The following is a 25,036-nucleotide window of genomic DNA, read 5'->3' on the forward strand; positions in this document are numbered from 1 at the left end:
AATCCATTTACACAGTATGCCCTTCCATCTATTTAGGTCTTCTGTGATTTCTTTTAACAATCTTGTAGTTTTCTTTGTATAGGTCTTTTGTCTCTTTAGTTAAATTTATTCATAAATATTTTATTCTTTTGGTTGCAATTGTAAATGGAATTCGTTTCTTGATTTCCCCCTCAGATTGTTCCTTACTAGTATATAGAAACACTACAGATTTTTGAGTGTTGATCTTGTAACCTGCCACTTTGCTGTACTTGTTTATTAGCTCTAGTAGTTTTGCTGTGGATTTTTCAGGATTTTCAACATATAGTATCATATCTGCAAACAATGAGAGTTTTACTTCTTCCTTTCCAATTTTGATGTCTTGTATTTCTTTTTCTTGTCTAATTGCTCTGGCTAGAACTTCCAACACGATGTTGAATAACAATGGTGATAGTGGACATCCTTGTCTTGTTCCTGATCTTAGGAGGAAAGTTTTCAGTTCTTCCCCATTGAGGATGATATTAGCTGTGGGTTTTTTCATATATTCTCGCTATCATTTTAAAGATGTTCCCTTGTATTCCTATCCTTTGAAGTGTTTTCAACAGGAAAGGACGTTGAATTTTGTCAAATGCCTTCTCTGCATCAATCAAGATGATTATGTGACTTTTCTGCTTTGATTTGTTGATATGGTGTATTACATTAATTGATTTTCTTACGTTGAACTATCCTTGCATAGCTGGGATGAATCCTACTTGGTCATGATGTATAATTCGTTTAATGTGTTGTGATTCGATTTGCTAGAATTTTGTTGAGGATTTTTGCATCTATATTCATTAGAGAGATTGGTCTGTAGTTTTCTTTTTTTCTATTATCTTTGTCTGGTTTTGGTATGAGGGTGATGTTGGCTTCATAGAATGAATTAGGTAGCTTTCCCTCCTCTTCAATTTTTTGGAAGAGTTTGAGCAGGATTGGTACTAATTCTTTCTGGAATGTTTGGTAGAATTCACATGTGAAGCCATCTGGTCCTGGACTTTTCTTTTTGGGAAGCTTCTTAATACCTGATTCAATTTCTTTACTTGTGATTGGTTTGTTTAGGTCATCTGTTTCTTCTCGAGTCAAAGTTGGTTGTTCATGCCTTTCTAGGAAGTTGTCCATTTTATCTCCATTGTTGTATTTATTAGCATAAAGTTGTTCATAGTATCCTGTTATTACTTCCTTTATTTCTGTGGGGTCAGTGGTTATGTCTCCTCTTCCATTTCTGATCTTATTTATTTGCATCCTCTCTCTTCTTCTTTTTGTCAGTCTTGCTATGCGTCCATCAATCTTATTGATTTTCTCACAGAATCAGCTTCTGGTTTTATAGATTTTCTCAATGGTTTTCATGTTCTCAATTTCATTTATTTCTGCTCTAATCTTTGTTATTTCTTTCCTTTTGCTCGCTTTGGGGTTAGCTTGCTGTTCTTTCTCTAGTTCTTCCAAGTGGAAAGTTAATTCCTGAATTTTTGCCCTTTCTTCTTTTTTGATATAGGCATTTAGGGCAATAAATTTCCCTCTTATCACTGCCTTTGCTGTATCCCATAAATTTTGATATGTTGTGTTTTCGTTTTCATTAGCCTTCAGATATTTACTGATTTCTCTTGTAATTTCTTCCTTGACCCCCTGGTTGTTTAAGAGTGTGCTGTTGAGCCTCCACATATTTGTGAATTTTCTGGCACTGTGCCTATTATTGATTTCCAACTTCATTCCTCTATGATCTGAGAAAGTGTTTTGTATTATTTCAATCTTTTTAAATTTATTGAGACTTGCTTTATGACCCAGCATATGGTCTATCCTTGAGAATGATCCATGAGAACTTGAGAAAACGGTGTATCCTGCTGTTGTGGGATATAATGTCCTATAAATGTCTGTTAAGTGTAGCTCATTTATTGTAATATTCAAATTCTGTTTCTTCATTGATCCTCTGTCTAGATGTTCTGTCCATTGATGAAAGTGGGGAATTGAAGTTTCCAACTATTATGGTAGATGTGTCTATTTCTCTTTTCAGTGTTTTCAGTGTTTGGCACATGTATTTTGGTGCATTCTGGTTTAGTGCATGAATATTTATGATTGTTATGTCTTCATGCTGAATTGTTCCTTTTATTAGTACATAGTATGTTCTTTGTTTCTTTTAACTGTTTTACATTTGAAGTCTAATTTGTTGGATATTAGTATAGCTACTCCTGCTCTTTTCTGGTTGTTAACTTCATGAAATATCTTTTTTTAAATTTTTTTATTAATTAAAAAAATTATGGAAAGAAATACAAACATTCCCAATATGTGATCATTCCATTCTATATATATAATCAGTAATTCACAATATCATCACATCGCTGCAGATTCATCGTCCTGGTCATTTCTTAAAACATTTGCATCAATTCAGAAAAAGAAACAAAAGACAACAGAAAAATAAAATGAAAAAAAAAAACCATACACACCATTCCCCTTACTCCTCTCTTTCACTGATCACTAGCATTTCAAACAAAATTTATTTTAACATTTGTTCCCCATATTATTTGTTTTTATTCCATATGTTCTACTCATCTGCTGACAAGGTAGATAAAAGGAGCATGAGACACAAGGTTTTCACAATCACACAATCACACTGTGAAAGCTACACCATTATACAATTATCATCAAGAAACACGGCTGCTGGAACACAGCTCTACATTTTCAGGCAGTTCCCTCCAGCCTCTCCATTTCTTCTTAGATAACAAGGTGATATCTACTTAATGCATAAGAATAACCTCCAGGATAACCTCTTGACTGAATCTCTCAGCCATTGACACTTTGTCTCATTTCACTCTTCCCCCTTTTGGTCAAGAAGATTTTCTCAATCTCTTGATTGCATGAAATATCTTTTCTCAAGATATTCACTTTCAACCTATGTTTATCTTTGGGTCTAAGATGTGTTTCCTGTAGACAGCATATAGATGGGTCTTGTTTTTTAATCCATTCTGCCAGTCTATGTCTTTTGCTTGGGGAGTTTAAGCCATTAACATTTAGTGTTATTACTTTACGGGTAGTACTTTCTTCTACCATTTTGCCTTTTGGATTTTATATGTCATATCTAATTTTCCTTCTTTCTACACTCTTTTCCACACCTCTTTCTTTTTTGTTTTCATATCTGTCTCTAGTGCTCCCTTTAGTTTTTCTTGCAGAGCTCGTCTCTTGGTCATAAATTCTCTCAATGATTTTTTGTCTAAAAATGTTTTAATTTCTCCCTCATTTTTGAAGGACAATTTTTTTTATTTATTAAAAAAATTAACTAACACAACATTTAGAAATCATTCCATTCTACATATGCAATCAGTGATTCTTAATATCATCACATAGATGTATGATCATCATTTCTTAGTACATTTTCATCGGTTTAGAAAAAGAAATAGCAAGACAACAGAAAAAGAAATAAAGTGATAATATAGAGAAAAATAAAAATATATATATAAAAAAACTATAGCTCAGATGCAGCTTCATTCAGTGTTTTAACATAATTACATTACAATAAGGTAGTATTGTGCTGTCCATTTTTTAGTTTTTGTATTCAGTCCTGTTGCACAGTCTATATCCCTTCAACTCCAATTATCCATTATCTTACTGTATTTCTAACTCCCGATGGTCTTTGTTACCAATGACATATTCCAAGTTTATTCCCTAATGTCGGTTCACATCAGTGGAACCATACAGTATTTGTCCTTTAGTTTTGGCTAGTCTCACTCACCATAATGTTCTCTAGGTCCATCCATGTTATTACATGCTTCATAAGTTTATTCTGTCATAAAGCTGCATAATATTCCATTGTATGTATATACCACAGTTTGTTTAGCCACTCGTCTGTTGATGGACATTTTGGCTGTTTCCATCTCTTTGCAATTGTAAATAATGCCGCTATAAACACTGGTGTGCAAATGTCTGTTTGTGTCTTTGCCCTTAAGTCCTTTGAGTAGATACCCAGCAATGGTATTGCTGGGTCGTATGGCAATTCTATATTCAGCTTTTTGAGGAACCACCAAACTGCTTTCCACAGTGGTTGCACCATTTGACATTCCCACCAACAGTGGATAAGTGTGCCTCTTTCTCCGCATCCTCTCCAGCACTTGTCATTTTCTGTTTTGTTGATAATGGCCATTCTGGTGGGTGTGAGATGATATCTCATTGTGGTTTTGATTTGCATTTCTCTAATGGCCAGAGACAGTGAGCATCTCTTCATGTGTCTTTTGGCCATTTGTATTTCCTCTTCTGAGAGGTGTCTGTTCAAGTCTTTTTCCCATTTTGTAATTGGGTTGGCTGTCTTTTTGCTGTTGAGATGAACAATCTCTTTATAAATTCTGGATACTAGACCTTTATCTGATACATCGTTTCCAAATATTGTCTCCCATTGTGTAGGCTGTCTTTCTACTTTCTTGATGAAGTTCTTTGATGCACAAAAGTGTTTAATTTTGAGGAGCTCCCATTTATTTCTTTCTTTCTTCAGTGCTCTTGCTTTAGGTTTAAGGTCCATAAAACCGCCTCCAATTGTAAGATTCATAAGATATCTCCCTATATTTTCCTCTAACTGTTTTATGGTCTTAGACCTAATGTTTAGATCTTTGATTCATTTTGAGTTAACTTTTGTATAGGGTGTGAGATATGGGTCTTCTTTCATTCTTTTGCATATGGATATCCAGTTCTCTAGGCACCATTTATTGAAGAGATATTCTGTCCCAGGTGAGTTGGCTTGACTGCCTTATCAAAGATCAATTGTCCATAGATGAGAGGGTCTATATCTGAGCACTCTATTCGATTCCATTGGTCGATATATCTATCTTTATGCCAGTACCATGCTGTTTTGACCACTGTGGCTTCATAATATGCCTTAAAGTCAGGCAGCGTGAGACCTCCAGCTTCGTTTTTTTTCCTCAAGATACTTTTAGCAATTCGGCGCACCCTGCCCTTCCAGATAAATTTGCTTATTGGTTTTTCTATTTCTGAAAAATAAGTTGTTGGGATTTTGATTGGTATTGCATTGAATCTGTAAATCAATTTAGGTAGAATTGATATCTTAACTATATTTAGTCTTCCAATCCATGAACACGGTATGCCCTTCCAACTACTTAGGTCTTCTGTGATTTCTTTTAACAGTTTTTTGTAGTTTTCTTTGTATAGGTCTTTTGTCTCTTTAGTTAAATTTATTCCCAAGTATTTTATTCTTTTAGTTGTGATTGTAAATGGAATTCGTTTCTTGATTTCCCCCTCAGTTTGTTCATTGCTAGTGTATAGAAATGCTACAGATTTTTGAATGTTGATCTTGTAACCTGCTACTTTGCTGTACTCATTTATTAGCTCTAGTAGTTTTGTTGTGGATTTTTCCGGGTTTTCGACGTATAGTATCATATCGTCTGCAAACAGTGATAGTTTTACTTCTTCCTTTCCAATTTCGATGCCTTGTATTTCTTTTTCTTGTCTAATTGCTCTGGCTAGAACCTCCAACACAATGTTGAATAATAGTGGTGATAATGGACATCCTTGTCTTGTTCCTGATCTTAGGGGGAAAGTTTTCCATTTTTCCCCATTGAGGGTGATATAAGCTGTGGGTTTTTCATATATTCCCTCTATCATTTTAAGGAAGTTCCCTTGTATTCCTATCCTTTGAAGTGTTTTCAACAGGAAAGGATGTTGAATCTTGTCGAATGCCTTCTCTGCATCAATTGAGATAATCATGTGATTTTTCTGCTTTGATTTGTTGATATGGTGTATTACATTAATTGATTTTCTTATGTTGAACCATCCTTGCATACCTGGGATGAATCCTACTTGGTCATGATGTATAATTCTTTTAATGTGTTGCTGAATTCGATTTGCTAGAATTTTGTTGAGGATTTTTGCATCTATATTCATTAGAGAGATTGGTCTGTAGTTTTCTTTTTTTGTAATATCTTTGTCTGGTTTTGTTATGAGGGTGATGTTGGCTTCATTGAATTAGGTAGCTGTCCCTCCACTTCAAAGTTTTTGAAGAGTTTGAGCAGAGTTGGTACTAATTCTTTCTGGAATGTTTGGTAGAATTCACATGTGAAGCCGTCTGGTCCTGGACTTTTCCCTTGGGAAGCTTTTGAATGACTGATTCAATTTCTTTACTTGTGATTGGTTTGTTGAGGTCATCTATTTCTTCTTGAGTCAAAGTTGGTTGTTCATGCCTTTCTAGGAACTTGTCCATTTCATCTACATTGTTGTATTTATTAGCATAAAGTTGTTCATAGTATCCTGTTATTACCTCCTTTATTTCTGTGAGGTCAGTGGTTATGTCTCCTGTTCCATTTCTGATCTTATTTATTTGTGTCCTCTCTCTTGTTCTTTTTGTCAATCTTGCTAAGGGCCCATCAATCTTGTTGATTTTCTCATAGAACCAACTTCTGGTCTTTCTGAGTTTCTCTATTGTTTTCATGTTCTCAATTTTATTAGTTTGTACTAATCTTTGTTATTTCTCTCCTTTTGCTTGCTTTGGGGTTAGTTTGCTGTTCTTTCTCCAGTTCTTCCAAGTGGACAGTTAATTCCAAGTGGACAGTTAATTTGCCCTTTCTTCTTTTCTGATATAGGCATTTAGGGCAATAAATTTCCCTCTTAGCACTGCCTTTGCTGTGTCCCATAGGTTTTGATATGTTGTGTTTTCATTTTCATTCGCCTCGAGATATTTACTAATTTCTCTTGTAATTTCTTCCTTGACCCACTCGTTGTTTAAGAGTGTGTTGTTGAGCCTCCACGTATTTGTGAATTTTATGGCACTCTGCCTATTATTGATTTCCAACTTCATTCCTTTATGATCCGAGAAAGTGTTGTGTATGGTTTCAATCTTTTAAAATTTGTTAAGACTTGCTTTGTGACCCAGCATATGGTCTATCTTTGAGAATGATCCATGAGCACTTGAGAAAAAGGTGTATCCTGCTGTTGTGGGGTGTAATGCCCTATAAATGTCTGTTAAGTCTAGCTCATTTATTGTAATATTCAAATTATCTGTTTCTTTATTGATCCTCTGTCTAGATGTTCTGTCCATTGATGACAGTGGGGAATTGAAGTCTCCAACTATTAATGTAGATGTGTCTATTTCCCTTTTCAGTAATTGCAGTGTATTCCTCATGTATTTTGGGGCATTCTGATTCGGTGCATAAATATTTATGATTGTTATGCCTTCTTGTTTAATTGTTCTTTTTATTAGTAGATAGTATCCTTCTTTGTCTCTTTTAACTGTTTTACATTTGAAGTCTAATTTGTTGGATATTAGTATAGCTACTCCTGCTCTTTTCTGGTTGTTATTTGCATGAAATATCTTTTCCCAACCTTTCACTTTCAACCTATGTTTATATTTGGGTCTAACATGTGTTTCCTGTAGACAGCATATAGAAGGATACTGTTTTTTAATCCATTCTGCCATGCTATGTCTTTTGATTGGAGAATTCAGTCCATTAACATTTAGTGTTATTACTGTTTGGGTAATACTTTCCTCTACCATTTTGCCTTTTGTATTATATATATCATTTCTGATTTTCCTTCTTTCTACACTGTTCTCCATACCTCTCTCTTCTGTCTTTTCGTATCTGACTGTAGTGCTCCCTTTAGTATTTCTTGCAGAGCTGGTCTCTTGGTCACAAATTCTCTCAGTGACTTTTTGTCTGAAAAGGTTTTAATTTCTCCCTCATTTTTGAAAGACAATTTTGCTGGATATAGAATTCTTGGTTGGCAGTTTTTCGTTTTTATTAATTTAAATATATCATCCCACTGTCTTCTCGCCTCCATGGTTTCTGCTGAGAAATCTACACATAGTCTTATTGGGTTACCCTTGTATGTGACAGATTGTTTTTCTCTTGCTGCTTTCAAGATCCTCTCTTTCTCTTTGACCTCTGACATTCTAACTAGTAAGTGTCTTGGAGTATGTGTATTTGGATCTATTCTCTTTGGGGTACACTGCACTTCTTGGATCTGTAATTTTAAGTCTTTCAAAAGAGTTGGGAAATTTTCAGTGATGATTTCCTTCATTAGTTTTTCTCCTCCTTTTCCCTTCTTTTTTCCTTTGGGACACCCACAACATGTATATTTGTGAGTTTCATATTATCATTCAATTCCCTGAGTCCCTGCTCATATTTTTCCATTTTATCCCCTATAGTTTCTGTTTCTTGTCGGGTTTCAGATGTTCCATCCTCCAGTTCACTAATCCTATCCTCTGCCATTCGAAATCTAGCTTTGTAGAGTTCCATTGTTTTTTTCATTTCTTCTACTGTGTCTTTCATTCCCATAAGTTCTGTGATTTGTTTTTTCAGACTTTCCATTTCTTCTTTTTGTTCATTCTTTGCCTTCTTCATATCCTCCCTCAATTCATTGATTTGGTTTTTGATGAGGTTTTCCATGTCTGTTCGTATATTCTGAATTAGTTGTTTCAGCTCCTGTATCTCATTTGAATTGTTGGTCTGTTCCTTTGCCTGGGCCATATCTTCAATTTTCCTGGTGTGATTTGTTATTTTTTGCTGGCATCTAGACATTTAATTACCTTAATTAGATTATTCTGGAGATTGCTTTCACTCCTCTTACCTAGGGTTTTTTTTTTGGTGAATGAATTTGTTGTTTATCGTTTCTTTGACATTAAGTTCAGCTTTTTCTGGACTTCTAGCTTAGGTTTTGTTTAACAGAGAATTTTTCAGTTCTTGTTTTTTTGTTTCTTGCCCTGGTTGTATGGTGCCTTCCCCCCTCCCCAGCCTTAGGAGGGTCTACGTAGGTATTATAGACCCCAGCTGGGTTTTCCGGACTAAATTGGCCTCCTATCAAGAAGAAGGAGTCGCCTGAGTCAGTTTTCTCTGCGGGTGAAACCCAGCAAGTTAGAAAACTTTCCTGTGAAGTGTGTGGGCTCTGTTTTTCTTATCCTGCCCAGTATGTGGCGCTTGTCTGCCTGAGGGTCCCACCAGCATAAGATGATGCAGCACCTTTAACTTTGGAAGACTCTCCCTGCTGGAGGCGTGGTGGAGACAGAGGAGAGATTGTAGGCTGGTTTTAATGGTTTCAAATTACCAAGCCCTGGGGTCTTAATTCCTGGGGGAGGGATTTCACCTGAGTTGGGCTTCACCCTGTGGTGTCTATTTCTTGCTTCAGTGTTGTCAGTGTTTGCCTCATGTATTTTGGAGCACACTGGGTTGATGCATAAATATTTATAATTATTATATCTTTTTAAATTTTTCCTTTTATTAATAGTGTCCTTATCTCTTTTGTTTTATATGTGAATATAAATGTTATACTAATTATACATAATAATTATACTTATTATATGGTAAAATATTATTAATATGTGATATTAGTATAATTACTCTTGCTCTTTTCTGATTATTGTTTGCATGAAGTATCTTTTCCCAACCTTTCACTTTCAACCTACTTTTGTCCTTGTGTCTAAAATGAGTCTTCTGTAGATAGCATAAAAATGGGTCGAGTTTTTCAATCCATTCTGTCAGTCTATGTCTTTTGATTGGGCACTTTAATCCATTAACATTTAGTGATATTACTGTAAAAGCAGTACCTTCTTCTACCATTTTGCCTTTTGGATTTTATGTCATATCTAATTTTTTTTCTCTTTTTACCTTTACTGATAGTCTTCATTTCTACACTCTTCTTCAGACCTCTCTCTCCTGCCTTTTACTTCTGCCTGTAGTGTATTTCTTGTGGAACCAGTCTTTTGGTCACAAATTGTGTCAGTGATTGTTTATCTAAATGTTGTAATCTCCCCATTTTTTTGGGGGGTGGGGGTGCATGGCCTGGGAATCGGACTGGCCTTCCCACATGAAAGGCGGGCATCCTAACCACTGAACTATCCTTGCATCCTTAATCTCCCCAGTTTTGAAGAACAGTTTTGCTGGATATAGAATTCCTGGTCAGCAGTTCTTCTCTTCTAGAATCTTAAATATGTCATACCATTGCCTTCTCACCTCCATAGTTTCTGTTGAGAAATCTACACATAGTCATGCTGGGCTTCTGTTGTATGTGATGGATTGCTTTTCTCTTGCTGCTTCAAAATTCACTCTTTCTCTTTGATAACTGATAGTCTGATTAGTAAGTGTCTTGGAGTATATCTGTTTGGATCCATTCTGTTTGGGGTACATTGCACATCTTGTATTTGTAATTTTATATCTTTTGTAAGAGGTGGGAAATTTTTCAGTGATTATTTCCTCCATTAGTCTTTCCACTCCTTTTCCCTCTCTTCTCCTTCTGGGACACCCACAACACATAATTCAAGTGCTTCATGTTGTCAATCAATGCCCTGCGACTCTGCTCATATTTTCCCATTCTTTTCCTTGTATTTTCTTTTGTGTCGGATTTCAGATGTAGAGTCCTCTAGTTCACTAATCCCTTCTTCTGCTCTTCAAATCTATTGTTGTAGGTTTCTATTGTTTCTTTCCCCATCTCTTCTATTGTGCCTTTCATTCCCATAAGTTCTGTGATTTGTTTTTTCAAACTTTTGATTTCTCCTTTTTGTTCACCCAGTGCCTTCTTTACATTCTCAAGCCATTGATTTGATTTGATGAGATTTTCCATGTCTGTTCGAACATCCTGAATTAGTTGTTTGGGCTCTGTTTTAGTTTACTAGCTGCTGGAATGCATCACACCAGAAACGGATTGGCTTTTAAGAAAAGGGGATTTATTTTGTTAGTTCTTCAGAGGAAAGGCAGCTAACTTTCCACTGAGGTTCTTTCTTACGTGGGAAGGCACAGGATGGTCTCTGCCGGCCTTCTCTCCAGGTCCCTGGGTTCCAACAACTTTCCCCGGGGTGACTTCTTTCTGCACCTCCCAAGGCCTGGGCTAAGCTGCGAGTGCTGAGATGAGGAATGCCGAGCTGCTTAGGCTGTGCTACGTTGTGGTCTCTCATTTAAGCACCAGCCAGTTAAGTCAAACATCCTTCATTGCAGCAGGCATGCCTCCTAGCTGACTGCAGATGTAAATCAGCAACAGATGAGGTTCACATGCCATTGACTCATGTCTGCAGCAACAACACTAGGTACGCTCACCTGGCCAAGTTGACAACTGAATCTAACTACCACAGGCTCCTTTATCTCATTTAAGTTGTTGGTTTGTTCCTTTGACTGAGCCATATCTTTAGTTTTCCTAGTATGACTCATTTTTTGCTGGTGTCTAAGGTTTTGATTTCCTTAGTTTATTTTGGAGGCTTTTTTCACTCTTTTACCTAGGATTTTCTTACTGGATGGCTTTGTTCTCTATCTGTTCTTTGACATTCAGTTCAACTTATTCTAGACTTCTAGCATAGATTCTGTTTAACGGATCAGAATTTTTCAGTTCTTCCTTTTTTATTTATTGCTCTGCTTATATGGAGTCTTTTTGTTTTGTTTTGAGGAGGTTCTCCTCAGATTTTATAGACTCCAATCAGATTTTCCAAGACCAGATGGTCCTCCTCTTGGGAGGAACCACCTATCATTTTTCCCTGAGCAGGTTGTCAGACTTTCCTGTGAAGCCTCTAGACTCTGTGTTTTTCCTATCCTGCCCAGCATGTGGCACTTGTCTGCCCATGGCTTCCCATCAGTGTAAAGTGATGTGGTGCCTTTAATTTCAGCAGACTCTCCCTTCCAGGGATGTGCTTAAGACAAAGGTGAGGTTGTAGGTTGTTGCTTCCATGGACGGGAGCGTGAAGGATAATAAGGAATGACTAGAGAAAGAGATGGGATCAGGGGGTCTCAAGATTAATAACAAGAGACTACAGACAACTTTACCCTTGACTAGTTCCTGCTTATATACTGCAGGGTTTATGTAACAAATGCATGCATGCATTTCGTGAGAAAACAGAGTGCTTACTTTTCAGTGTTTACTCCCTACATACTTAAGACAGCCATAAAGAACTTGGGGTTAAGAAAAAGCAAACATTCTCTCCCTCACAGACTGTTCTCCATTATGCAGATAACAATCTCCACAGTTTACTGCTGCTGCCACTCTGAAGCCAGTTGCTCCTTATAAATTCTGCAGGTCTTGTATTAACCCTTGCTCCTACAGTAGGTTGGCATTACTGCTTCAATTTTCCAGTCCCTGGGGTCTAAATTCCTTGAGGGATTACACTGGAGTTGGGCCCCACCTTTCTCTTGGGGAAGGGATGGCAGTTAGGGAATTAACTCCTTCTACCTGGGGAGTTACTTTGTCTCTCAGAGAAGTTTAATTGCACCCTTGCCTGGGATGGTACTGGTGCCTGAGAAGGCTTCTAGTTTATCTATTGAGATGTTAAGGAGTCAAAAAAGAAAAAAAAAAAAACTTCTCAGAGCAGGACCCTCACTCCTTGGTTTTGTCAACTAAGAGTTGGTATGTGGCTCTCAAGGCTCTGTGTGCTCCCTTTTTTTCTCAAAAAGCCTCTGTTTTTTTTTTTCCTTCCATCAGCCTCACCCCCTCTGCTGGGGCAAAATCTCTTAGTACCTTTAGTGCTTTTTCCAGGTTTATCTGTGCTGGGGGCCTATTTTCAGTAGTCAGAATTTGTTAATTCTGTAATTGGACCTTAGTTGAGCTAAGCCCTTGCTGCTAGCAAGTCTGTTTTCTTTCCCCTTGGGAACCATCCTGCCACCCCTGTGGGGGAAGGACGTTGGCCTCCATGGCTTGGGGAACTGGTACTTGTGTGGGGTCTCAGCTGATCCAGCTTGTCCAAACTAGTGTACACTGTGTGTCTGGTCACTAATGTAGCCTCAGTTGTTCTGTAGTGTTCATGAGTATTTACTAGCTGCTCAGGAGGAAGAATTAAATTTCACACCTCACTAAGCTGCCATCTTGCCCTGCTTCCCCCCTAATTTCTTGAATGGAATGTTCTATTTTGTCACCTTTTTTTATTTATGTAGATCATTTAAGCTATCAACCTCACCATAAGAATGCTTTACTAATTTTCGATAGTCTGTTGTTACACTGTTAATTTGGCATTCATTTCTTAATTTCATTTATGTTTTCCTTCTAACGCAAGAGATTTTCTTTTAAAAACCCTTTCCCTACAGCAGGCAACCATATAAACATAGGCTTCTGGATTTTCTTTTCATGGGCTTCTTTTTCCTTATCTCAATACTATAGTATTTAATCACTGTAGTTATATAATGTCTTGATGTCTGTCTGATATATTTGTTACTTTGTCAATTTCCACATGCAAAAAAGGCAGCGTTTACTGGAATTTCGCTGACTCTTTAGGTTATTTTGGAATAGAATTAATATCTTTATCCATCTCTTAATCCATGATTTTTTTTAGGTCTTTGAATTTACTCAATGACTTGCAGCTTTCTGTGTAGAGATCTTATTTTAAATTTAACATATTAAATACCTAGAATATCTACTAAGTTCTGATAATGCAAATGGAATAGTTTAAATTTTTCATATTCTAATTATTGCTATGTAATAAATTCACCCAATTTTTCAATATTGACCTTGTATCTGAAAACCTTGCTAAATGCAGGGACTAAGTCTAATATTTATCTCTGGGTTTTTCGATTTTTTTTTTTTTTACATTTATGTATCATCTGAGACTAATAACATTTTTACTTCTTTCTAACCTATACACTATTTCCTTCTTACTGGCTAGGATTCAGGCAAAATGTTGAAAAAGTAGAGATAGTTGGCAATGTTGTCTTGCTCCTGATCTTTAGTGAAAATTTTTTCAAAAGTTCACTATTATGACATTTGACATGTTTTTGTAGATACCCTTTATCAGATCAAGGAATTTCATTTCTATTCCAAGAGTTTATTGTCCTATTTACAAATCAATTCACACCCACAGGACTGGGGTTTAGGAATTGAGTTGAGTCTTTTGTGGCAGATAGGATTCAATTCCCAACAGATGTCTAGATTGTTGATTTTCAGGTACTCATCTTTTTACTATAATATATGCATTTTTGGCTATAACATTTCCTCTGAACTTTAAGCACATTCCACAAATTTTAATATATCATATTTTCATTTTCACTTAAAGATATTTTCTAATTCCATTTGTTTCTTCTGTGACCTATGGGTTATATAATATTGTAATTTTAATTTCCAAACATTTTAAGTTTTTAGACATATCTTTTATTAAGTTCTACCTTAATAAATCATCATCTACTATCATCAGAGAATATATTGGGAATAATTTCTATCCTTTATTGAGATATGCTCTATAGCCCAGATTATGTAAATTTTCATATATGTTCCCATGTACTTGAAAAAAATGGCTTTTTTTTTTGTTTTTGTCGTTTTTAATAATTTACAAATATTACTGCTTTCCCCTTCCCTTTCCCTTTCTCCCAGCCTGTTGATGACTTTGTCTGCTTTCTGTTTCTGTGAATTTGCTATCTCTGGTCAACTCTTATGAGTGACATCACACAAGTTTTCCCCTTTTGTGCATGTTTATTTCACTGAGCATGTTTCAAGATCCTTCCATATTACAGCTTGTCTCATAATTTCATTCTTTCTTAAGGTCAAATAGTATTCCAATCTGTATATGGACTATATTTTGTTTCATCCATTCATTTGTGGATAGACACTTGGGATGTTTCTAGGTTTGGGCTATTGCGAACAATGGTGCCATAAAAACCATTATAATGTGATTATTATTGTGAATAATGATGCTGTACAATATCTATTTGCAACCCCTTTTTTCACTCTCTTTGGTTATATATCTTGATGTGGGATTGCCCAGTCATATGGTAATTCTATATTTATGCTTTTGCAGAACTGCCATATTGCTTTCTACAGTTTTTGCACCATTTTACATTCCCACTAACAATGCACTAGAGTTCAAATTTCTCTACATCCTAACACTTGTTATTTTCCAATTTGTTATAATAACCTTCCTCATATGTGTGATGTGGTATCTCATTATAGTTTGGCTTTGTATTTCCATAATGGTCAATGATTTGAACAACTTTTCATGTGTTTATTGGCATCTTATCTATCTTCTTTGGAGAAATGTTCAAGTTCCCTACACATTTTATAACTGGGTTATCTTTTCCTTGTTTCATTAACAAGTTCTTTATATATTCTGGACATTAAGCCCTTATCTAATATATGGTTTTAAACTATTTTCTCCCATCCTATAGGTTTTCTTTTCACTTTCTTGATAATTTTGATCAATGCACATAAGTTTCAAATTTTGATGAAATCAAATTTGTCTATTGTTTCTTTTGTGGCTTATGCTTTTGTTGTCATATTTAAGAACCCATTTGTCAAATTCAGGTCATGAAGAACTGCTTCTATGCTATCTTCTAAGAGTTGTTTAACTTTAGCTCTTATATTTTCGTCCTTGATTCAGTTTGAGTCGATTTTTGCATATGCTGTGAGGTAGGGGTTGAATTTCATTCTTCTGCCTGACTATCCAGTTTTCCCAGTACTGTTGGTTGAAGAGACTGTTTTATCCCCATTTCATGTGCTTAGCACATTTGTCAAAAATCAATTTGCCCTAGATGTATAAGCCTATTTATGGATTTTAAATTCTGTTCCACTGGTTTATCTGTTTTTGTGTCTTTACCACACTGTTTTGATTACTGCCACTTTGTAGTTCAATTTGAAGTCAGGAAGTATTAGTCCTCCAACCTCTTGTTCTTTTTCAAAATTGTTTTGGCTGTTCAGGGCCCCTTGAAGTTCCATAAAAATTTGAAGCTCAGGTCTTCCATTCCAGATTCCTGGAGGAATTGCAGAGATTACTGCCACTTTTAAGGACTTGAAGAATGAAGGAGGGGATGATTGCCATCACATTGCCATTCAACTCTCCTATTTGGCCTGCTAGATGAGGCGACAGCAGCAATGCTGTCTTCACGACTTGGCCACGCTGTGGACTTGGTGCCTAGCAGTGTGCTCTGACCTGGCAGCATCCGGGACATTGCAAAAATGGCATTCTTAATAACTGATATACTGTTACATGCATGTCAACTTTGCTTTGCAAACCTTTTATATTTTTACTGATGTCTGTTTCTTCTATCAGTTAGTCAGAGAAGTGTATCAAAATCTCAAAATATGAATATAATTTTGTTTCTCCTTTTTGGTGTTTGCTTTTGCTTTAAATATACTGAGCTATTTTAGAGATATACAAATTTAGGACTGTTTCATTTTCCTGTTGATTTGATCCTTCTACAATTATGAAAGGCCTCATTCTCTGACAGTGCTTTTTGGATGTATACAAATGCACAAATCTTAACTACACAGACTGGTTCATTTTTATCTATGTAGATACCTATGAAAGCATTACTCAGATCCAGATATAGAATATTTCTATCACCCCAGAAAGTACCATGCCCCTTCCCACTCAATCACTATTCTAACTTCTATCACAATATCCTAGTTTTGCTTGTTTATATAAATGGAACTTCATATAAATAGACTCATACATTAGGTACTCTTGGTCTGTATTATTTTGCTTCACATATATTTAAAAACAGATTTACCCATAGTATTACGCATATCAGTTCATTACTTTTTATTGCTAAAGAGTATTCCATTGTATGAGTATGTCACAATGAGTTTATTCTATTGATTTACATTTAGATTGTTTTCAGATTTGTTTTGTCTTTTGGCTATTATGAATAAAGCTTTGAACATTTTTGTACAGATCTTCTTTGTGGACTTATATACTCATTTCTCTTGGGCATATACATAGGAGTAAAATTACTGGAACTTAGGGTACATATTTGTTTAACTTCTTTAGAAATTGTCTTTTCCAAAGAGGTTGTATCATTTTAATCATACAAATGTATGAAAGTTCCATTTGCTCTACAGAGTTGCGAATGCTTGGATTTGTTCTTTACATCCTAGCTACTCTGATAGGATGCATGCTGATATTTCATTGTGGTTTTAATGTGCCCTTCCCTGATGAATAATGTCAAACATCTTATGGATTATTGGTCATTTAGAAACCTTCTTCTGTAAAGTCTTTTCAAATTATTTTTCCTCTATTAAAAAAAAGTTAACTTTCATTTTACTGATTTGTAGGAGTTGTATGTGTATGTCTATGCATGTTTTTTTGTTAGTTCCAGGCATAGCAAATATCTTTTCCAAATCTGTGGCTTTCCTTTTCATTGTTCTAGTGGTGTATTTTGATGAACAAATTGTTTCATAAGTTCCAACTCATCAGTGCTCTGGTTAGACTTTGGATATTTTTCCTAGGTTTAGAATTCTAGATTGTCATTATTTCCTTTTAACACTTAAAGTGTTAAAAAGATATCATTTTCATTATCTCCTGGCTTCTCATTTCTGATGAAGCTGTCAGCCTTATTCCTCCTCTTTTTAAGATAATGTGCCCCTTTCTGGCTGCCTTTAAAATGTTTCCTTTTGTTTTCTGCAGCTTTTTACTGTGGATGCTCCTCAGCGTGGTTTTCTTTGTGTTTCTCCAGTTATGGGTCTGTAGAGTTTCTCAATAATTTTTTGAAGTACTTGGCCAACATTTCTCAGCCATTATGTTGGTTCTAACCATATCCTCTCCCCTTCTTGGAACACCAATTATTCACATGTTCGATATTTTTATGTATTTCATATTTCTTCCCTAATTTCCATCCTTGCAATTTCCTCTTTGTGTTTCAATGTGGGCAATTTCAACCAATCTATTTTCATTTCACATATCTTTTCTTCTCTGTCCAGTCTGCTATTAAACTCATCTTGTGAATTGCAATTGTTTATTCCCAAAAGAAAGACATCCCATTTGAGTGCAGGTAGCTGGTGAAATCTATTTTCTTGATTTTAATCAGTATTTATTTTAGTATACTTTTTAAATTAACTTCAATACCTGGAGTGCCTTGGTCTTGTCTTTTTTTTTTCTTGGATTTCATCATTTGGCCCCAAAGTCTGTTAATTTTTATAAAATGCCATAAATTGTGGATGAAGAACAATAGGGACTCCGGAAGATATCTTAAACACATCCAGAGAGGATTTGAATTTTCTTTTAAATGACAAATAGAGGACAGACAAATCCCCTTAATCAGGTCATGGCTGGCTTCTAGCTTGCTCTTAGGAGTAGGCATAGAGTGTCTGAGTAACTGAAAGCTCACGGTGTTACCAGGGTCCCTCCTCCTTGGCACACTCTAAAATCCAATTTTGTTTTCCTAGCACCATGGCACTTGCCAAAAATGTCTACTTAGCTTTTGAGCCTTTTAGACGCTCTTTATGCCTGGCTTATTTGCTTCATTCATGAGTGATGTAGGGGCCATTAAATTTCTTGAGAGAAAATTGCGTGGAAAAAAAAAAAGACCTTATGTCTGTCTTCTCTCCCAATTCCCTTCCCTCCCAATTCCTGGCCCCTCAATTCCCAGTGCCTTGATCACTCTCCAGTGACTTCAAGCAGATATTTATTTCTGCCAGCAATCCTGTCAGTTGTTGCTTAATATTTGAAACTATACTTTTAGGTGCATAAATGTACCGTCTCTTCTTGCTCACTTTTTCTTTTTCTCCATAATCCATATTCCTTTTTTGATAGATTTTTATCAGGAATTTTGTCAGAAATTAAGAATGCCATTCCGGCTTTTGTTTTGGTCCATCTTTGTCTAGTGTCTTTTTCTTCCTTTTAATTTCAACCATGTATTTTTGTCAAGTGTTTTTGTAGACAGCATATTGTTAGCTTAAAATCATAATCCAAGCTGAGATTCTTTAATTGGCAAGTTTAACCCATTTATATCTACTCTACTTATATTAGCCCCCTCCCTTTGTTTTAGCACCTTTCTTTTAAACTCCGTTTCCATAGTCTTTCAATAAATCAAAGCTTTCTTCTCATTTTAAAGGTATACATTCTATTTTTGTTTTACGGTGATTGTTCTAAAGGCCATACTCATTGTTATATATTCTGACTGAATTCTTAAATTTATTTATATTAATTTCACTTATAAAACAAATAGCACATTTATGCCCCTTTTATCTCTTCTCCTTAACCCCCTTTATAGTCTCTAAATTTCAGATCTAGGCTGTTATGATGCTTTCCTTTTCATTGGTCTTTTTTAGATAAGAAACTCTACTAGGATATTGGATATCCTTGCCCTGTCTGAATCTTCCTTTCTTTCCTCATTTTGAATTTTCTTTCAAGGATATTTGCAAAAAGGTATGTGTGTATCTTTTACTTTCTAATTTAAACTTTCTAAGACCTTGTAAAGGTGAAGGTATATTCTTACAATTAAACAGACAGTTGGCTGTATATCAAATTCTTTTATATCAATACTTTAAAGGTTTATTTATTTATTTACAGTGTTGTTGTAGAGTCTGGTATCGATCTGATGTTTTCTTTTAGAGATGACCCCCTCTTTTTCCTGTGGTAACTGTCAGAACTGATCCTTGCCTTTGTCTTAAACTCACTAATATAATGTATCCAGTCTTGGATTTTCCCTTATCTTTTGTGTTTGACATATTTCTTCAAATTTTGCTATTCTCATTTCACCCCTCTTTTGGTACTCCTATTATTTTGATGTTGCCATTTCTATCTCTATGCTCTATATTCTTAGGTCTTATATTTTTGGCCAGGGCTGATTTCTGGGAGTGTGCCTTGGCGCTGCTAATCTTTCACCTCCCTAACTCATTCTACAGCTGTATCACTTTTGCAGTACATCTCATTCACTTGTGTTATTTCAACTATTATATTTTTATGCTAAATATTTCTTTTTTTTTTTTTTGGTCTTATATCTTAACACATATCTTTTAAGGATGATAATTACTTTTATCTTAAATTCTTGTTCTATCTCTTCCTATGATCCTACTTCAGTTGTTAAGTTTGTAGCCTCCCATGATAGAGGATGTATTTTTCAGGTGTCTGGTTACTTTGGCTGTGAGTGCAAGTTCCCTTTCAGGTATCAGTCCAAGGACAGAGAATCACAGCACTGCCAACTGCTGAACACTGTTTGCTTTCATTCCTCCACATAACTCTTCTGGTCAGAACTTCAGCTTAAACTTTTAACACAAATTGCACTGAAAGTACTGGTCTGTAATCCACCAGCTCATGTATGGAAGGAAGCAGTGGACTTTCACTTCTGGTGATGGCAAACAATGAGTCAGGCCAATCCTCCCACTGAAGACAACTAGCAAAACTGGACAAAACATTAAATATTCTAAGTGAAGCCAAGTGTGGGCCATGGCAGGATCCCAGCTCTACGTGTCATCTCTAGCATAGATTTCTTGAAGATGCTCAAAAGCCTGGGCCCATGACCCCTTGACTTGCCTTTTTTCAGCCCCTGCTGCTCCATGTCATAGGGATCTTGTTACCTCATTGGTCTTTTATGTATGTGTATCACAGATAATTGGTCATTCCCTTGATTGCTTCTGTACTGTCTTGCAGTCAAATCATTGTGGTTTTGCCTAAGGAGACATTGCAATGCAGGTTAAGGTTACATCCCTGTGCTTTAAAGTTTTTGTCTTTTTTTCTTTTAAAGCAATTTACTGATGTTAATAGGCAAATCAAGGGCAAACTACACTACCTGGTACTTTACCATTTAGAGGGGCCAATTCTTCCTCTTTCTCCAGTTTTGGGTCCCAGGCACCTTTCTCTGCATTCTTCTGTTTTATCTTTTGCCTCTTTCCCACGGCTATTTTCATTTACAAAGGAAGCCTACAGACCATCTTGGATCCTCTCTGCCTGTGGGAATACTTCCTGTCTCCATACTGGGGGAGAAAAAGATAACACTCCCCCATGTTATTGAGCAAAAGATGGCAGTATTTGCTGCTTTACCATTTGAGACAGAAATTCTGCCAAATGGGAGAACAGTGGCCAGGTGACCCGTGTTCTACTCACTGTGGCCTGAAGCAAGTCTTCGGTGCTCCCTTCCTTTGTGGGCCTCAGAATTCCATTCTGGATGGTGAGAAGTTATACTAGATGATCTCTAAGGGCCCCTATTGTCAGGGCACTATAATGAAATAACTGCAACAGTATTCAGGAAATCAATTCCTATGTTTCTACAATAAAAATAATTTTAAAAAATCCAAAAGATAATCAAGGGTCAGAAGAATATGAACCATTTCCTGCATCACAGACAGTTATGTCCCAGAGAAGATCTCAATGAATACTAGTATGTGGTGGTGATGGGAGCCTTACATGAGTAATGACTAATGTCTCTTTCTTCAGAGAAATATCATGGGAGCCTACCAGGTCAGGAAGTCTCAAAAGCCCCTGGTGAAGGGGATTAAAATTTCATCCCCCGCCAGAGAGGCTGTCTACAACTACAGTATTCAGACACTGAATTCCACAGAGCTTGCGAAGAAGGAACTGTACCGAGAGATGGCCAAGGTGAGTAAGAGGCCCAGAGAGTGAGACACAGTTAAATGTGCACACTGCATCCAGACAGGATAACTGCAGCTGGGTAATCAATGAGCTCTTTCCTCTGTGACCACACCTGCTTGGAAGTCAGCAGATTGGGATGTCAGGTGTGCAGATGAAAGCTATCCAGTAGGGGAAGCAGGCAAGAGACCAGGAGCTAGGAGAGCGTAAATGCTCCTTCCCCTCCCTAAATGCACAGTCCCCACACCCAAGGGTAAGCTGAACAGATCTTCAAGATATGCTCAGATATACATGGCAGAAAACAATCGTGGGTTCCTTGCCTCCGGTAAACATTTTATAGTTGCTGTCCATGAAAGGTACAGGTATCACCCAGAAGGAAAAGCCTTGGCTTAGGCTTCCAGCACACATTAATCTAGAACATTACTTCTTCTTTAAAAGGGGACAATTTGACCCTCACAGGGTTGTACAGTTTGGATGATCCAAATGTACCATTTACCTGGTCAGGAACTATCATTAGGTCCCCAGGTGTGTATGACATCTACTTGGAAATGTGACCACCAGTCAATCCTATCCAAGCCTGCTACCAGCCATTCAATCCAGATCTTTTTGACCCCTTTTCCAGGAGCCAGGGAAGAGATTCACACACTCACAAGAATACCTCTCAGCCACGGTGGAGCCTCAGGACTCAGAAGCAGAGCGGAAGAAAGCCCGAAAACAATCCCAGGAGGCCTGGCTCACAGCCAGTGGATTCCAAGTACTGGGTACTCAGAGCAGCATCGAAAGTAACCGCCACCCAAAGCTGCCGCCCATCAGCCGCATCGAAGAGCTGAAGGAGGTCCTCAGCGAGGTGTGGGGCTGCAGGTGGGGGGTCCACAGGACTCCGGGTCTCAACTTATTCTTCTTCCTCTCCCCCAGTATAGAAGTGGAAAGAAAATGCACTGTTTGCCAATGTGCTGGAGCCAGTGTTGGACCGGAAGAGCTGGGGCTGGGCCCAGCGCCACGTGGACTTTGATCTGTACAAGAAACCACCCACTTTCCTAGACCTGCCCCCTCAGCCAGCTCTGAAGCCTGTAGTAGGTAAGAGAGATCTTTCCAAGCTAAGCCTCTTGATGCTGCTGGCAGGAAACCAGTGCCACTGTGAATTTCCAGCAGCATCCACTTTGGTTTAGATCCAAACTTTGTCAGGAAATCAAGATTCAGAATGAGTCCAGCCTAATGGTTTAACACTTGAGTTGGAAAGCAGAAGCCCTGGATTCTATTACCAGGTGTAACACTAACCTCCTGTGTGTGACTTTGGGCAAGTCCCTTTGCTGCTCTGGGTGGGGGTGGGGGCTATAAACCTTTTCAGCTTCGACACTGTCACTCATGATGTGTCTCTGGGACACTCAAAATTGCTGGCAGCAGAGGTTCTGAGCACCACTGGGATCTTCCAATTCCCTGCTAGCTCCAAGGCACTGCCTGTCTCCATCTGTGGGTAGAGGGAAGGAGACTGGAAGCAGGGGTCTCACCAAACCATCTCTCCAGTTTGCATCCATTTTTTAATTTCTTCATCCTCTGCTTATGAAGACTGATTTGCTGGTTAAAAGGAACTAGAACCTTTTTCAGGAAGAGAGAGGTGAGCTTATCTTGCAGCAAGGTTTGCCAGAGTAACTTTTCCCAGAAAGCTTGATCACATAAACAAAATGGATTTCTTTCCTCCCCTGACTCATGAGGACAGCTGCTAAAAGCGCCTCTCCATGGAAAAGGAAGAAAGTGCTAACAAGTTGCTGCCATTTTGGTATCTCCAGTTCTCTGGACTTTGCTCCCTTCCTCCAGAATAGGCCCTAGGATTTCTGTACAGGCTGCATGAAGAAAGGACCCTCCTATCTGCTGTCAGAAGTTCCTTGGGCATTGTGATCAGCCTGGGCATACTACTAAAAGTGTATAAGAAAGTTATGTAGCATGTCCCCTCTCCCGACATGTTTAAGAAAAATTCAGAAATTGCAGGAGAGATAGGGAGACTTTAAATGGTGCCTCTGGCCCCTTAAACTGAGCCATTAACAGGGGACTTAGATGCTACCAAGGCCTATAGGGAAACATTCATCCGAGAGGATTATCTGGGATGAGGGATGGGAGAAAGTGGGGTCTGAACAGCAGCTTTTAAGTGCAAAGGAACTACAACCTGAGGCTTGGTAGGACTTAGCAGAAAGAAGATATGCACTCTTGCGTTTTTTATTACTAGCCAGCAAAATACTTTAGAAACCTTGGGTTTCATTGGAAAGTTATTTCCAAAGTCACAATATTTGTAAACTTCTTCCTGTTTTTGTTTTTTTTTAAACTTTTTCCTTTTTTAAGATTAGTTACCAAAGCACTGACCAAAGGCTCGGCATTCACTACTAAGCCTGCTCAACTCCTAGAGTTCCCAACCTCTTCTCTGCCAGTTTCTGGCATGACAGCAGTTTATATAAAAGGAGATGACTTACAGTTATAGTCTGGCCTCCTCCTTCCTCAATGTAAAATCTATGATGGGCCTTTTGGAGCCCCAAACCATCTAGGAAGCAGACCAAAGTTTGCACCTGGCCAGTGCTGGTGTGCTATACCCCAGCACGTTCTACAAACAATAGCGGGAGGATGTTTGGCGAAACACACAAGCCTGTGAGTGCAATGTGACAAATGCCTTCTTGCCCTCTCTTGAATCTATGAGAAGACAAAAAGAAAAACCTTAGAAGGTAACCAGTAATTGACGACTTTTTCCACTGTCACATTCCAGACAATGCAATTTTATACCCGTTACTGGAGAAGTATCAAAGATAAGGGTTCATGACCCGCAATGTGCCCCTTCTGCTTTAAGGGCCCTCTTCTTGGAGGGTGAGGGCAAAGGGGCCAGAAGCCATCATCAAAAGATAGATCCCAGGGTCATGCTGTCATCCACTGATGACTGGTTCACCAAAGGCTAGAAGGCTAAACAAATTGTGACATTTTATGTTTTTTTTTTTATTAAATGGTTCCTGGTACCTGTTTTCAATGCATTTTGCTCCTGTTTTAAATGTCCGACATGTAGATAGCTTCCAGGCTGTTTCTAGGAAAGCATGTGGTCTAGCAGGAATGGCTGCAGGCCAGCCTCACGCCATGGACAGCAGCAGCCCAAGCCCCAGATTCCATGGTGATGACTCCTCAACTATCAAATTCCAGATATCAGTGAATCCTTCTCTCCTTGTTCAGAAGCCATGAGCATATCAGACAACGTGCCCAAAGGAACAAAGTCTGCAGGTCATACCCTACAGGAAGCTCCCTCAGATAAGGAGAGAGTCCTTTGTTTGAATGTCTTCAACTCAATCCCAAATTCTCCACTGTGTCACTGGGGCCTGGGGCCGGCTATAGCAAGGACATTGCACCTCAGCCTCAGGACGCCTTGTCCAGAGGGTGAGCACAGACATAGGTTCGCTTCTCTAGGATGTGCTGGGATACTTTCTTAATCTGTTCATCTAGATTTTCTGGAGAATCTGGGAAGAAAAAAAAGCAGTGATCTCTCTGCACCATGATGATACAAATACATCTAAAGCACTTTCTTCAACAAAGCCCATCCAATGTGAAGGAGGCTAATAGAGATCCCAAACCTCTTTTCCAAACAAACCTCCAGGAAGTGATTCTGGGCTACAGGGAGGAAAAAGGGACAGGGACTTCATTCTGAATTACAAAGAGCTTGTCTTGTGAATTTCAAACACCCAGATTTTGGGAGGTGGAGGTGGGGTACTTGTTCAATAAATGTTCTGTTTGCAGTTCAAGCTATTGGAGGAAAAACCAATTCTTCACCCTCCCCAGATTATAACAGTCAATGCAGCACCCTGGAAGGTGCATGAA

At 37.7% G+C, this 25,036-nt stretch overlaps 2 protein-coding genes across 12 annotated transcripts in view; one reads left to right on the forward strand and one right to left on the reverse strand.

Moving 5' to 3' along the window:
- Positions 1-25,036, forward strand: part of CFAP92 (cilia and flagella associated protein 92 (putative)) — a 226,504-nt gene that overhangs the window by 200,168 nt on the left and 1,300 nt on the right. For 8 of the 9 annotated variants that reach the window (XM_077116381.1, XM_077116390.1, XM_077116384.1 and 5 more), the window contains 3 exons: positions 21,044-21,205; positions 21,819-22,031; positions 22,117-22,480. In XM_077116381.1, coding sequence (XP_076972496.1) covers positions 21,044-21,205; positions 21,819-22,031; positions 22,117-22,365 — 624 coding nt within the window. In that variant the 3' untranslated portion in view covers positions 22,366-22,480. Of the gene's footprint in view, positions 1-21,043; positions 21,206-21,818; positions 22,032-22,116; positions 22,481-25,036 lie in introns of those variants that run through there. The other variant, XM_077116383.1, reaches the window with a different exon arrangement.
- ACAD9 (acyl-CoA dehydrogenase family member 9) overlaps positions 17,335-25,036 on the reverse strand; it is a 49,248-nt gene continuing 41,546 nt past the window's right edge. For all 3 annotated transcript variants that reach the window (XM_077116394.1, XM_077116392.1, XM_077116393.1), the window contains exon 18: positions 17,335-24,678. In XM_077116394.1, the coding sequence (XP_076972509.1) occupies positions 24,578-24,678 (101 nt within the window). In that variant the 3' untranslated portion in view covers positions 17,335-24,577. The remainder of the gene's footprint in view (positions 24,679-25,036) is intronic.

The sequence above is a fragment of the Tamandua tetradactyla genome, chromosome 9, assembly GCF_023851605.1.
Source record: "Tamandua tetradactyla isolate mTamTet1 chromosome 9, mTamTet1.pri, whole genome shotgun sequence".
NCBI classification, from domain to species: Eukaryota; Metazoa; Chordata; class Mammalia; order Pilosa; family Myrmecophagidae; genus Tamandua; species Tamandua tetradactyla.